This window comes from Vicia villosa, linkage group LG4 (assembly GCF_029867415.1).
Source record: "Vicia villosa cultivar HV-30 ecotype Madison, WI linkage group LG4, Vvil1.0, whole genome shotgun sequence".
NCBI classification, from domain to species: Eukaryota; Viridiplantae; Streptophyta; class Magnoliopsida; order Fabales; family Fabaceae; genus Vicia; species Vicia villosa.
The window spans coordinates 81,207,721-81,223,919 of NC_081183.1; the positions used below are offsets into that span (position 1 = coordinate 81,207,721).

Below are 16,199 nucleotides of genomic sequence, written 5' to 3' on the forward strand. Positions count from 1 at the left end.
TTATAGAAAATTATAGAAAATCATAGTTAATCCAGTAGGTTGAGGGAAACTGATTCAAATGTTCATCATTATGTGCTTCGGTACAAAGGTATCAAATCATCAGAGTTCATGCATCTATAATGGCAATTGAAATAGTCTTCTATGCTTTATTTCCAGCAATAAAACCGTTTGAAATCATAGTTAATAACGCCAACCATACATGAAAATTAAACTCAACTATAAAAGAATTTGAATAAAAACCATAAGAAGTATTCTTGATACTCCAAGATGTATTATTCATATCAATCAAAACCAACAAAGTCTGTCACCCCAAGAACTACATAGTCTTAAAAGATCATAATTATTCAAAACAACACAAACCACGATCATCATTTTCCTGTATTACGCTTGCTAACATGAAGCTTCATACCATGCTTCGGCACCAACAAGAAATTCGACGCAGGGCAATGCACATAGTTTGGCGAAAGCTTAAAGTCAAAATTGTAAACCATAAGAGCGATCACGATCTTGATTTCCGTCAGGGTGAAGTTTTGGCCTAAGCAAAATCGACTCCCATATCCGAATGGCATGTAAGCTTGAGGATACTTACAAGCACCCGAAAGACCATTAGCAAATCTTTCTGGCTTGAATTCACTTGCATCCGGCCCCCAATTATCAACATCGCGATGCAGCAATGGAACAAACATCCATAGGTACAATCCTTTAGGCAGCACTAAATCACCAATCTTCAAATCAGCAAAAGTCTCCCTTGAGTTCGTCACTGCTGGCCCATAGATACGCATACTCTCTAGAACCACCATTGTTAGCTACATAATAAATAAACACATCGAAATGTTAGCGTAATGGTAAGAGTTTAGCTTTATAATTTTAAAATATAAAGTTCAAATTTCATCAGAGATAAAATATTGATGTAAATAAGTTGTTGATATTTATAAATCAACGACTTAAAGAAAAAACTAACCGTTTTCATCTTTTGAAGTTTGCTCATATCTGTAAACGAAGGAGGCGCATCATCACCAAAGATCTCCGAAATCTCATCTCGAATACGTTGTTGCCATTCGGGATAAACCGAGAGGAGATACAAAGCCCAAACAACAGAAATAGCAGTGGATTCAGAGCCAGCAAAGTAGATACTTTTGCAGATATCTATAATCAACTGGTTCATGTCATGGCCAGGTTCCAAAGTACCCTTTCCGCTAGCATTCAAGAGTTTCTCCTTTGCAACACCTTCTATTATCTTCTGTAATAGATCATTTTGTTTCTCACCATTCTTGTTCTCTTGGTTTTGCTTTTCGCGAGCATGTATGATATTCATTATCAATACATCCACCTCTTTTTTCAGTTTCCATACCTCTTTGCTTTCTTTAGAAGGGAGAAAACTGTGATAAACATCATATACAAACAATTAACTTAATTAGTTCATGGTACAAGATAGTATAAGATAGTGTTGATCTCAGTAGCATACACCTTTGAAAAAATGTATCTGTGCGGCTGTATACGTCTGAAACGTACACAGATACATGACGTCGGCGTGTCTGTGACTGTGTCGTGTTTTTGGGATACATGTGTGACATGTGTTAATTTATTTATGGAATAAATTACCTTAGGTTTAGATATCCCAAAAGAGTACTAGTCTTGGAAAGCTTGTTTTGTATTCCTGCTAATCTTTCAAAAATATATTTTCCTTGCTGATAATCACTGCCAAAACATGCTTTTGAAATAATATCCTCAGAAAGAACCTTGAGGTCATTCTCAATCACTATCTCTACTACCTTGTCTTTACTCTCATTTATTAACCTTTCCCATTTTTGGACAATTTCTAGGGTTGAACCTTCCATATGACCTACCATAGTCTACATAAAATAAACAAAAATAAATAAATATTTGTATTCATAGAATAATTATTGCACATCAAATATATATATATATATATATATATATATATATATATATATATATATATATATATATATATATATATATATATATATATATAATTATAACCTGCAATCGCAATTACGGTCATAATTATTGATTTAGAAGCTTTCCAAACCACATCGAATTAAAATCATCTAAGTGTCATCAAAAGTCACATTAAATAATTTCGGCTTTAAACACCTTCCGATTAAAATTCAAGTTGCAACAATCGAATGTTCATCGCAGTAATCGCAATGACCGTAATCATGACACTCGTAATTGCAACCGCAACTTAAAATTATAGAATAGATACATTAGTTATTAATAAATTTAAAATATATATTTTTCTATAAAATAAAATACTTTAGAGGGAGTAAGGAAGAAATTGAGGTAGCATGTACTAACCTTAACTTTGCTCATGAATAATTGAGCAATAATAAGATTTCTTTGGAAGATCCATGATTTTCCATTGGCTCTGAGAATACCATCTCCAAGCATTGGCAATAATGCTTTGTTTAGATACTCAACTCTACCAAGATCAGGTGACATATGCACACTCAAATCTTTGATAACCTTACCATCCTCAACATACAGATGTTGCTTGATTCCAGTGGAGTATGTAAACAATGAGCCTGATCATTATATTAGATCACCAAAATAACAGGGCTTAGTAAGATAAATAAAGATTAATAACAAAAAGAAAATTACCTATCTAAATATCTAAAAATGAATTTGATTTATTATATAATGCTAAATCATTTAAAACAGGTTTAAAATATTTTAATTTAAAAAAAAAGATATTTAACATGTGCAAAAAATTATTTAAAGCTTAATATTATTTTACTTTTTCAATGCATTTTATTTTTCATTTTTTAATCTAAATAAGTTTTTTTATCATCACCACCATGGTTTTAAATTGCAGTTGCGGATGCGGTTGCAGTCACTGCGGTTGCGGCTATTGCGATTGTTGCGTTTCGGAATACGGTCGTTGCGGCGTGAATTCATATTTATGAACATAAAATATTATATTTTATTATTTATTTTTGATTTCACATATCTTCCATTTCCTCTCTAAATTTTCATCTATAACTCATTAATAATTCGTCCCCCTTTTGAATATCACTAATCCTTTTAAAATATATCTTAAATCTACGATATAATTAAAAAAGACGGTAGACCAAATAAATTTTGAGAGCATTGCATAATCTCTTGCGGCCTGATGCGGTCTGATGCGGCTTGATGCGGCCGATGCGGTGTTATGATGCAGTTTTTATTGTGATTTGCAATCACACCGCAATTGCAGTCTGATGCGGATGCGGACCCTACCGCAACCGCAATATTGCGGCCGCATCAGGTGATGCGGTCCGCAATTTAAAACCATGATCACCACCAATAACAGATTTACATCCTTCTAGATAATATGTTAACTAAAAAAGTTAAGTAAAATTAAATTATTATAAGTATTAGTAAAACTGGATCTAAACACTTATACTTATACTTAAATCAGAATCAAAATTAATTTAAGTATGAGTGTCATGAAAAGAAAACACAAGTAAGAAGAATTCAATAGTCATAGTTAAATTTCTTTAGATAAAAATAAAAAATAAAATGCATTGAAAATGTAAAATAATATTAAGCTTTCAACTAGTCACGACTATTGTCAAATCATACTGATAGTTTTAATTTAACTGTGTGACATTACTAAATGATGAATCTTTATTGAATGAAGTGTAAAACTATTTTACAATTTCTTCTGTGCCCTACTTTTAATCTGAAAATAAAAAATGAAAATTTGACATACCATATTGTTGTTTCCATGTATGAAAATATGGAAACAAAGAATAAACCCAATCTTCAGTGATATCAGCAGATTCAGGACGTTGAGGACGAATCTTCTGCATCTCAGTAACATTTCCGAATGGAAATGAAGGCTTTGGTCCTTTGATACCTTGTTTTTCAAGCATCTTTCGAATCCTTCTTGGCCTCAAAATCACTTTCTCCAACAATATCACAACACTGCTTATCACTATCAACCCTACTGTCCACCATAGTTTTTTCAGCCACTGGTATTCAAGCTCCATGATATCAACAACACTCTTTGTGATCACTCTTAAAATCTCAAGTTTTCTAATCTTTTTCTTGTTCTCTTTGGTTAACAACTATTCTTCCCTTTTTATACACTCAATAAAAATTGTTTAAAGTTAAGATAACTATTAAAATACTTTGACTGGAATATAATTAAAAAAGGTTTTGGAATCAAAAGTAATATTTTAGTAAGGAAATCTGATAAATTTCATGTTTCTAGATTTATTAATTTAAGGTTTTTATCCTTTATTTATTTTTATCATGTATTGATTAAGAGTTTCATTTTGTAAATTTTATGCTTCTAGATTTAAATTATTTTTAGCAATAATATTATTAAAAAAATAGTTAAAAATGACGTATTAAATTTTTTCTATTTATTTAAGTTTTTTATTTTTAGATACAATTATATATTTCTCAAATTTTTAAAATCTTTTGTGAAAAGAGTTTTTAAGAGATATATATGTTTTTTTATATAAAACAACAATGTATTAATTTGTCTCTTAGATACTCTGTATAGATTAACGGTAATTTAACAATAACAAAATAAATAAAAAATTTATTTAATTTATTTTAACAATTATTTTATGAAATTTTATTTAATCGTATTAATCCATTTTACAAGTCTTAAAAACTGCGACCGTCTTAAAATTTTTAAGTAAATTATCAACTAATCACGTCAGGAAAATTAAGTTTGAAATTAAATGGTGTGACACTATTCTAGAATTTTAAAGTACAAAAAGTGTGTTTCTATTTAGATAAGAATGATTAATATCGTAATAAACTAAAATAGTAAAATAAAAGTGTTTCTTCAAGGTTCTAGAATAAAGGTGTGTTTTTACTTTTAATATAACTTTTCATTTATAATTTCAAATTCATTTTAAATTTTAATCCTTGTAGAACTTTAACCGGACTTGAAGAAATTATTTTGATTATAAATACATCAAATTAAAAATTTGAATAAGGTTCTGTCTGAAAAAATTAGCAGTCAGTAATAAATTAATTGATAGTTTATAATTGATGAATGAAGAATAATAATTTATAATGTATAATTAATAGCTGATGACTGATAATTGATAAACTAATTAAATTATTTAGTAAAATTAACGATTTAATTAGCTAATAAATGTAAAATGACATAAAAATATTTATTAATCAATAATTAAATATATATTTAAAATTTATAAAAATAATAATGAAAAATATAAACTATTAGCTATAAACACTATTTAAAATAGCGTCTGAAAAATAACTTATAAGCTAATAAAATAAGTTATAAATTTGTGATAGAAAAATTGTTATCAAACAGATTTTTTTATCATACAAGCTTAAAATTTAAGCTTGTGTTAAAGTCTAAAATTTAACAAGAAAAAAAAATAGTATTTTACTAAAAAAATGGAAAAGAAAGTTTAATTTTAACCATGTAGTTCTTATGCTCCATAAGCATCAATATCTTCTTCAAACCCCAGTGTTTACTCGCATCCTCTAATAGAGTCTGGTCGTTACTAGTTCTCTCTTTCTACTTACTTTTTGTGAGTTCCCTTATTGCCTTTTTCATGAGGGATATCTCTTGCCTTTCGCAAGTTTGCCTTGTTTATTTCCCATTTGCTGATGTAGCAACCTGCCTAAAAATTTACGTTTAAACGAGAGTCGCCACCCACTTTATTTGGGCAAGTGAGAAACCCTTACAAAAAAATAAAAGATATGGGTAAGTAGGTAAATTAGGCAAAGGGAAGGTGTTAGGCACCCTTTGCCTCCCTTGTACTCAAGGGGACCCATTTAGCCTTTAGGTTTTTATGAAAAAATGTTTTTACAAAAATAGACCATTGTCAGATCGAGACAACAATGGTTCCAATGGCCATGTATATAAAAATACGGCCTCAGTGCATCATCATTGGCCAAAAACCTTTAAAAGATAAAAAACATTAAAATTCAACAGAAGCCTCATATGTTCATCATTAGCCAAAACAAAGATTTTTAAAAGGGGGGCCTCATAGGTAATCATCGGCCAAAACGTTTGAGTTTGAGTTGAGGGAATTGAAAAGGGGAAAGGGTTTGTCGGCCGTTGTCAATTAATCGACAATGGCGGGTTAGGGTTGTTCAAGACAACCCCAAGGAAAACCCTCGGAGGGAGAAGAGAAGCGTAAAACAATTTAAAACCGTAGAAAAAAAGATTGTGTGTGTGAATTTTTGCAAATTGTACGTGAAGTGAAAAAAAAGGTCCTCCAAATAGGATTTCCAAATGTCCTATTTATAATGGGAAATTTAGGTTAAGAATCCTTAAAAAGAAATAACTCATATCCAAAAGCCCAACAACCCATTTTTTTGAAAATTGGTAAAAATAGGAGAAAAAGTGTGAAAATGTCACTCATGGGATTCGAACCCGCGACTTCTTATTTGCAAGTCTTGCTTCCTTACTGTCATACCCCAAAATTTTCCCATCATATTTCGAGATATTTTGATCCACCTGACTTTCAAATGCTCAAGCATTGAGGTATAAGCACACTTACCTGTCTCCTAAGCAACGAGCTTTCAATTAGGGTTTAGCTTCTCTCAAAGTAAAACCAGTTTCTAGTACTTCAAGTGGACTTCATGGCCTTTCATATACCTCATAGTATCCTCATGCCAAATTTCAAGCTCTGATTCATAAGATTGCTCAGTCAACAGTTCAAATGGTCAACAGTCGACCAATTTAACCTAAACGTCAACTATGGTCAAATCATAGTCAAAACTCCTGATTTTTGGTCAACATCAATATTTTGAAAACAAATTAATCATTTGATCAAGTATTGATCATGATTCATCAAGGAAGGCTTCAAATTTATCGAAAGACCAAGTTTCTAAATTAGGGTTTCTAGGAGAAAGTCAACCCAACTTTGACTGATAATAACTTTCACATGGAACATCAGCAATTTCCCAACCAAAGCCTATTTTGAATTAAATTGAATTCTCTACAACTTTGTCTCTCTAAAGACAAGGCAAAAAAAGCTTCATTTGAGATATATGAGCCAAAAACACTACAAGTCCTTCTAGAAGCTCGCAAAAAGCTGTTTTTTGTCAGGAGCCATATCTTCAAGATAAAATCCTCAAATGAAAAAGGTGTTCCAAAGTGGCTTGTAGAGGACATCTTGGGATTTTCAAAAAGTCCTAGAACAATTACATACCATAGAAATTAAAGAAGTTATGCATTGATGAAGTTGGTCAAATTTCAAGAAGTACATGAAACCCTAATTGAATAATTTTGTGTTTTTGATTTAATGGGCCTAGATTTTGGACTTCAAACACACATATGACACCAATAAGGACCTATAAAACCATTCTTACATTTTTGGTATTTTTATTTTTATTTATTTGAATTTTATTCATTTAAATGCAAAATAAATTAGGTAAAATACCAAAAATAATGAATTAAATTGTGGGGCTTAGTTTTGGATCATATAAAAGCCCAAGAAACACCTTGGGACCAAGGGATTTCGTTGGTATAAGGCTTGGATGTTTATTTTATTTATTTTTTTGATTTTTATTCACTTTAAATCAAGGAAAAAATTAAAATAAAAATCAATTTGGTGCATGATTTAATTTTTCCAATCAAAGATTATTCTTGGAGCTCAAGCAAATCATATATATTTTATTGAAAGAAAGATTGAGCAAAAAATACCAAGTTTTTATAAGATTTTCAATCAAATTTTTTCAATATTTCCAAATCATCAATCACATGATTTCTTTCCAATATTATTGACCTAATTTCTTCCATCATATATACTCAACACATGCAGCTAGCAAGGGGACGAAGATCCTGGCTCATAAACTCTATTTTACACTTTCAAAAATATCAAAGGAACTAGGGCTGAGGATTTTTTCGTGCACAGCCATGCTCCACTAATTCCAAACTTTGAATCTTCCTTCTAAGGCCTCTAATGGTATGTTTGGATCGCAAGTCAAGCCTTTTAACGTGAGGAGTTGACATACCATGTTCACAACTTCATCCATATCTCAATTTCTGTATCTTTTTCATCCTTGCGTTTTAATCTTCACTAATGATTTATTTGAGTTTCTGGAACATATTAGAAAAGGTTTGGATTTTTAGCCAAGAATTCTAACGTGTAGAATCGGATCCACCATGGGTGAGGTTCATAAGAAGCAAGCTTTCGTTCTCAGCCTTGTGCGCCATTTCCGTTCCAAACGAAAGCATTATGGTGTCCTTAGTAGTCTACTTCAAGGATATGGGCAACTATTTTCCTCGTTTGATGTTGTTTCTGCAGGTTTTAGGAGTTTCAGAATTTGTTACGAAAATTGTAGCAAAATCGCAGCAAGGAATGAAGCAGAGTCGTAGCTGATTCGTTGAGGAAGAAGGTGAACAACACCTTGGGCTGCGAGGGCGTGCATGGCAGACACTCATTCGTCAGTCAAAAGAGTCCAAACTTCTCTCCATTCGTGATTCGCGCGTTCAGGGGCCCCACACTTTGACTAGCTTTTAAATCCCCACTAACTCTTAATTTTGTGTTTTATTGTTTTCACGTGGTACTTTAAATAGATGTAAAAGGTAGCGTGATTGGCAAGGGACGTTGGTTATTGGGCGAGATACCTATGTTCGATCCCCAGGTCATACAATTTTATTTTTCAAGGCACTTGTTCACAGATTCTATGCGCCCAAACCATGAAGGCTAACAATACATCCTCATCTTTCCACCACCAGATCGTTGCCAATGAAGATCTAAAGGCCTCTGTAATGCATGCCCACCATGGACCTCCATACGCTAGTCACACAAGATCACACGCCAAGGTCCTTTAATTTTTTTTATTTATTCACTATGTTTGTTATTTCTTTTTTTTCTTTCTCTTCTTTGTTTGTTTTTATTTCTCTTGCTTTTTTTATTTTTTACTTATTTCTTTCTTTTTATTTCAAATCTGAAACATTAAACTTTTTTTTTAAATTTAGTTTTTAGGATGATTAATTAAATGTTAAGATTAACTTTAATTAAATAATTAATTAATTTAATTAGGCTAAATTAATTAGAATAAACAATTAGTTTTAACTTTTGCGAAAATAATTTTAGTTAGTTAGTTTAAATTTTAGGTTTATAATATTTAACCTTAATTTTATTTTTAGGCTTGTTAAAATTAACCATTAATCATATTTTTAGGTTTTTTCATTAACCTTTAAGGTTTAGGTTCACCTTTTGTAATCAAACATTGAATTTCTTCAAACGCGATTCTCTTCTCACCTCATACTCCCTTGATTGTCGCATGCCTTTAATTTTAATTGTCTATTTTATTTAAATTTCGCTTTTTATCATTTATTTTAAATTCTAGAAAATATATATAGGTCGCAATAAGTTTTCTTGTAACAGTAATTAGGGTTTAATTTCTGCCTTTTATTTTTCTGCCATACAAGTGTTTATTGTAATAGCGTAGGACATTTAATTCTGTTTTATTTTCTGTTGTGGTTAGTAATCCTAGGGAGTAAGCCTTGTTAAAATGGATTTATCTCACTAACTTACAAGATAAAGTATCTGAATTAACCACATGATTGATTGCACACACACACACCTTTAGGGTAACCTTCTTATGCTGCCTGTTGCCTTTCGATTCAAAAATATAGTCAAGTCCATCGGATACGAGGATACCTTAGCAATGTTGCCCTCAGTTCATTATCATCATCAAAGTTCTTGTCCCTCGAGGTTGCCTACGATAAAATGATGATCGTCCCTTCGAATGCTAAGGTATCCTCATTGCTTGCCTAAAATGACTATTATATCCTTCCCTAAAGACTACCTGCCCTCTTTATGGTAGGGACAAACTTATGGCGAACGATAACTCTCGATGACCCGATACATCCAATGAAAAGACTACCTACCCTCCTTATGGTATGGATAGCCCTTTCAAACGAAAATCTTAAAGAAAAAGAAAGACTTAAACTTAGGGTAAGTGCTTTTAATTGCTTACTCACTATCCAAACTCAAATTACTTTTCACACCCCTTTTTCAAATCTACTCAAAAGGCTACGCTTATTTACAAGCTAAAGTCCTTATTCAAAAATCTTTTCTAAACACACACGAAACTTTTCAAACAAATCAAACAAACACGTGAGCTAAGCAATTAAGAGCCTATGGATAACCATGGATACAAAGGGTGCTTACACCCTCCCTTTGTATAACCTACCCCCCGAACTCAAAATCTTTCTAAGGTCTTTCCTGTTCTTTTTGCCTTTCTAATTGGATAAAATAAAATTCGGTGGCGACTCTTGCTATCCGCAACATTTCAAAAAAATTAGTTCTCCCACCGTATTACAGAACTGGCGACTCTGCTGGGGATGAAAGCAATTTGAATTACTGATCCTTGATGTACCATGAATCGGGACAAGAGAGATGACTCTCCTAATGTATGGTGTCTCCTATTAACCTAATGTATGGTTCACCTAATGTATGGTGTCTTCTATAGCCTAATGTATGGCTAGCTTAATGTACGGTATCTTCCAATATAGCCTAATGTATGGCTCGCCTAGTGTACGGTATATTCCAATATAGCCTTATGTATGGCTCGCCTAATGTATGTTCTCTTCTAATATATCCTAATGTATGGCTCACCTAATGTACGGTATCTGAAGGATAGAAAAACACTTAGAAAGGGGGGGTTTGAATAAGTGTAGTTTCAAAGCTCGTAAGATAAAAATAATTTGCACAAGTATTTTTATCCTGGTTCGTTGTTAACTAAACTACTCCAGTCCACCCTATACAAGGTGATTTACCTCAACTGAGGATTTAATCCACTAATCACACGAGATTACAATGGTTTTCCACTTAGACAACTTCTAAGTCTTCTAGAGTCTTCTGATCACAACTTGATCACTCTAGGAACAACTGCTTAGAGACCTTCTAAGACTTCTCTAGAGTATACTGATCACAACCCGATCACTCTAGTCCTTTACAAATTAATGTAAACAAATTCTAAGAGTATTACAATTGTTTCTTAAAAGTATTACAACAGTAATGTAGTGAGGTTGAAGATGAAGTTTCTGAGCTTTGAATTGAACAGCGTTTCAGCAAGTTAATATTCAAGAAATTGTTAAGAATCGGTAGCCTTGCTTCTCATCAAAACTTCATTTATATAGGCGTTTGAGAATATGACCGTTGGGAGCATTTAATGCTTTGCGTATTCCGTACAGCATTGCATTTAATGTTTCACTGTTTTGTCAACTACCTCGAGCCTTGCTTTTGCTGTGACTACTGACATTGCCTTTAATAGCTTCTAACGTTCCTTTTGTCAGTCAGCATAGCCTACCATCTAGTACTTGATTCTGATTTGTTCTTTGTAAATACTACGTTGAAAATCATCAGAGTACAAACAGCTTGGTGCAGAGCATCTTCTGATCTTCAGATCTTGATATGCTTCTGAGCGTGATTCCATGACTTCAGTGCTTCTGCTTCTGAACTCAAGTTCTTCTGATGCTTCTAATAGACCATGTTCTGATTCTGCTTGACCATCTTCTGATGTCTTGCCAGATCATGTGCTGAAGTTGCATACTGAACCTTCTGAGTCAAAGCTTCTTAGCGCTGATTTGTGCATACTCATTATATATTTCCTGAAAAGGAAATTGCATAGGATTAGAGTACCACATTATCTTGAGCAAAATTCATATACATTGTTATCATCAAAACTAAGATTATTGATCAGAACAATTCTTGTTCTAACAATCTCCCCCTTTTTGATGATGACAAAAACATATATAAATGATATGAATTTGCAATCAGAATAACAGACGGAAAAGACAATTACACAGTTATAGCATAAGCATATAAACATAATGTGAATGTGTCTCCCCCTGAGATTAACAATCTCCCCCTGAGATGAATAATCTCCCCCTGAAATTAATACTAGAAGAATTTTATAAATAAAAGACTTCCCTGAGTATTTCAGTAGAGACGTTCACATATGCTTGAATTTCAGAACATTCACTGCTTCTGATTTCTGCTTCCATAGGACAGCTTCAGAACATTGAATTTCTTTAGATCCTCAGAACATTCACAGCTTCTGATTCCTGCTTCCATCGGACAGCTTCAGAACTTGAATTTCTTTGATCCTCAGAACATTCACAGCTTCGGATTCCTGCTTCCATCGGACAGCTTCAGAGCTTGAATTTCTTTGATCCTCAGAACATTCACAGCTTCTGATTTCTGCTTCCATCGGACAGCTTCAGAGCTTGAATTTCTTCTTACATCACTTCATGCTAGATTGTATCAGAACATTGTTGAATGTACCAGAGCATCATCAGAGCATCTCTACATCCTGAAATGTTACAGAACAAAACTAAACGACAAAAGTCAGCATGAATGAATCAGAACATAAAATATGTTTCAGAACACATAATATGTATTTGAGCCATATAAGCCATATAGAATGTATCAGAACATATTCTATCATCAGAATATCTGAACATTCTTCCTTCTTGCTTCTGATTCTGAAGCTTCATAGCACTCAGCTTGCTTCAAGAATTCTGAACATTCTTCCTTCTTGCTTCTGATTCTGAAGCTTCATAGCACTCAGCTTGCTTCAAGAATCCAAGAACTTGATTCATCTTGTTGCTTATTTAATCTTGAATCTTCAATTCCTGCAACAACACAACTTAGAAACATATGAAGCTTGTAGCTTCTGTTAGTAATGTGGGGACTTTCTTCCCGGCAACTGCTAATATAAATCAAATCATTTATCACTATTTCTCCCCCTTTTTGTCATAACATCAAAAAGAATGTAAAAGATTCAGATGTAAGCACAGGACAAATGGAAAGAGAAACAAATAGTCATTGATAAAATAAGCAGAAGTACAAGAGTTATGCAGAAAAAGCTTTTCATTGATTAACCAAACAGAGTTACAGAAGATGTATGCTGATACACAAGTGCAACAAGCAAAGAAAACTACAAGGACACAAAGACTACAACCCTAGCATAGTCCTAATCTAAGCCAGTATATCATGAATCCCAGCGTTGTTCTTGCCCTTGCTTGGTCATCAAATCTTGAAACTCTGCATGCCTGAGCAGCTCCCATAGAAAGAAGTAAATGAATACAAAGGAGGAACTGAGAACAGTTCACCAGGAGAGAGCGTATTCTCATATGGGATTTCCCTTAACATAGAAGTTAAGTCCTTATGGAACCTAACTTCATCCAATATCTCAAGAAAGCCTTCTTCCTTTGGACAAATGTTGATAACATCATCAAAGAAGAGATCTGACTTGAGAAAAACTTGGAATGCCATCCCGAGATATGTTTCTCATCCTGTAGCCGATTAACCCTTCCATCCGTTCTATTCAAATAGATCAGCCACTATTGAGACTTAGTTTCTTCAACTGGTTTAAAGTTTTGATGAAGAGAACTAGGCGAAGGATTCATGATGAGCGCTAGATCGATGAAGAATGAACTAGGGTTTATGCAAAAGATATTCATAGAAAAGTGAGAGAAAGAGAGAGAGAGCTCAAGGATTGATTGAAGAATGCAAAGAAATGGAGAAATAAATAGAGGGAATGTGGGGAAGGAAACGTTCTAGGGAAGGGAAACGTTTGACGGATATAAAAATGAAAAAGAAAATAAAGAAAATGATGAATGGTATTTAATGTTACGTGACAAGAGGAGAGAGAGACTATGACAAATGAAGTGATAGAACAGTTACCTAGGAAAGGCGCCTCCTCAACTGCACGCACGCTTGTCCAAATAGGGTAGACACGTGTTACCATCTGGAAAGCTAGATACAGCTGTATTTACTTTAAAAGATATTCTGAATCAACTTAGACAATGAAACGTTAGTAATAAACGAGTCACTACTTCTAATTGATTTAAGATCAGAACTTCTTATAAAACATTAATCCAATCTCATTTCAGAAGATAGTCATACATAAGATTTTCTCATCTTCTCAATCTGGGCATAAATCCATACTGATATTCTTCAGAATGAACTTAAACCTATCTTCAACAAGGGGTTTTGTAAAGATATCAGCCCATTGATGGTCTGTATCCACAAATTTTAAAGATATAACACCCTTCTGAACATAGTCCCTTATGAAATGATGTTTAATCTCAATATGTTTAGCTTTTGAATGTAAGATAGGATTCTTAGATAAACATATAGCAGAAGTATTATCATAGAAAATAGGAATGTTACTCTCATATATCTGATAATCTTCTAGATGACTTCTCATCCAGAGCATTTGAGTGCTACATCCAGCAGCAGCAACATATTCTGCTTCTGTTGTTGAGAGGGCAATAGTAGCTTGCTTCTTGCTGTACCATGAGATCAGATGACTTCCAAGAAATTGACAACTTCCAGAAGTGCTCTTTCTTTCTATTCTATCTCCAGCATAGTCAGCATCACAGAATCCTACTAAGTTGTAATCTTTGGATCTTCTGTAAACTAAACCAACATTAGTAGTACCTTTCAGATACCTCAGAATTCTCTTAACCGCAGTTAAATGAGATTCTCTCGGATCTGATTGGAATCTAGCACACAAACAAACACTGAAGAGAATGTCAGGTCTAGAAGCAGTTAGGTATAGAAGAGATCCAATCATACCTCTGTACAACTTCTGATCTACCTTCTTACTTACCTCATCCTTACCTAAGACACTTGTTGGATGCATAGGAGTTTTGGCTTCTTTGCTTTCAGAAAGATTAAACTTCTTCAAAAGTTCTTTCACATACTTCATTTGATGAACATAGGTTCCGTCAGAAGTTTGGTTGATTTGAATCCCAAGGAAATACTTGAGTTCTCCTATCATGCTCATTTCAAATTCAGCCTGCATAGACTCAGCAAACTCCTTTCCAAGTGTAGCATTAGATGTTCCAAAGATAATATCATCAACATATATTTGACAAATTAAAATATCCTTTTTAAATGTTTTACAGAAGAGAGTAGTGTCCACCTTTCCTCTAGTGAAACCATTTTCCAGAAGGAAAGAACTCAAACGTTCATACCAAGCTCTAGGAGCTTGTTTCAATCCGTATAATGATTTCTTTAATTTAAAAACATGATTTGGAGACATGGAGTCTTCAAAACCAGGAGGTTGATGGACATAAACTTCTTCATCTATTTAACCATTTAAGAAGGCACTCTTAACATCCATCTGATAAAGAGTGATGTTGTGTTGAGTGGCAAAAGAAATTAATAGACGAATAGATTCTAACCTGGCCACTGGTGCAAAGGTTTCTGTATAGTCAATCCCTTCTTGCTGACTATAGCCCTGAGCCACCAGTCTGGCTTTGTTTCTTACCACTTCACCTTTCTCACTCAGCTTGTTTCTGAATACCCACTTAGTGCCGATGATGTTAAATCCTTTTGGTCTAGGAACCAAGTCCCATACATCATTCCTTGTAAACTGATTGAGTTCTTCTTGCATGGCAATTATCCAATCTGGATCTTCTAGAGCTTGATCAACAGAAGTTGGCTCGATCAAAGAAACAAGACCTAATTGACATTCTGCATTGTTCTTAAGGAATGCCCTTGTTCTGATGGGATCATCTTTCTTTCCAAGGATCTCATCTTCTGAATGAGCTGAGGCAAGTCTAGGTGATCTTCTGATAGTTGGTTCTTCAGAAATTCGCAGATTTTCCAAGGATACAGCAACTTGATCTTTTGATTCTTTGCTGCTTTGGTTTTCAGCTTCTGAAACTTTTCTTCTTGGTTCTTCAACTTCTGAGATATCAATATCAATATCTGCAAAATTCTCAAACTGCTTTGGCTTTTCAAGACCAAGCTTATCATCAAACCTGATATTGATTGATTCTTCTACAATCAATGTTTCAGTATTGTATACTCTGTAGCCTTTAGAGCGTTCAGAATATCCAAGAAGGAAACATTTTTGTGCCTTAGAATCAAACTTACCAAGATGATCTTTAGTGTTCAGAATGAAACAAACACATCCAAAAGGATGAAAATATAAAATGTTGGGCTTTCTGTTCTTCCACAATTCATAAGGAGTCTTATTTAGAATAGGTCTTATAGATATTCTATTCTGAATATAACATGCAGTGTTTATTGCTTCTGCCCAGAAATGCTTAGCCATATTGGTTTCGTTGATCATGGTTCTGGCCATTTCTTGTAGAGTCCTATTCTTTCGTTCTACAACTCCATTTTGTTGTGGAGTTCTAGGACAAGAGAAATCTTGGGCAATACCATTTTCTTTGAAGAACTCCTCAAAGAATTTGTTCTCAAATT

General features: G+C 33.4%; 1 protein-coding gene across 1 annotated transcript; it reads right to left on the bottom strand.

Annotated features, from left to right (window-relative positions):
- Positions 1-268: 268 nt before the first annotated feature.
- LOC131597416 (cytochrome P450 714A1-like) lies at positions 269-3,998 on the bottom strand. The gene is made up of 5 exons (XM_058870117.1): positions 3,719-3,998; positions 2,323-2,549; positions 1,603-1,853; positions 962-1,379; positions 269-806 (listed from the first exon to the last, which is right to left on the bottom strand). The coding sequence occupies exons 1-5, from the start codon at positions 3,996-3,998 to the stop codon at positions 369-371; spliced, it is 1,614 nt and encodes a 537-aa protein (XP_058726100.1). The 3' UTR covers positions 269-368.
- Positions 3,999-16,199: the final 12,201 nt, after the last annotated feature.

Bases quoted from the DNA above. Each gene is read 5' to 3' on its own strand.
- LOC131597416 (XM_058870117.1), bottom strand. From the start codon at position 3,998: ATGGAGCTTGAATACCAGTGGCTGAAAAAACTATGGTGGACAGTAGGG. The intron at 1,854-2,322 runs GTTAGTACATGC...TATTTTATGTAG, and splicing joins TATTCATGAGCAAAGTTAAG to ACTATGGTAGGTCATATGGA. The intron at 1,380-1,602 runs GTAATTTATTCC...TGTTTATCACAG, and splicing joins TTGGGATATCTAAACCTAAG to TTTTCTCCCTTCTAAAGAAA.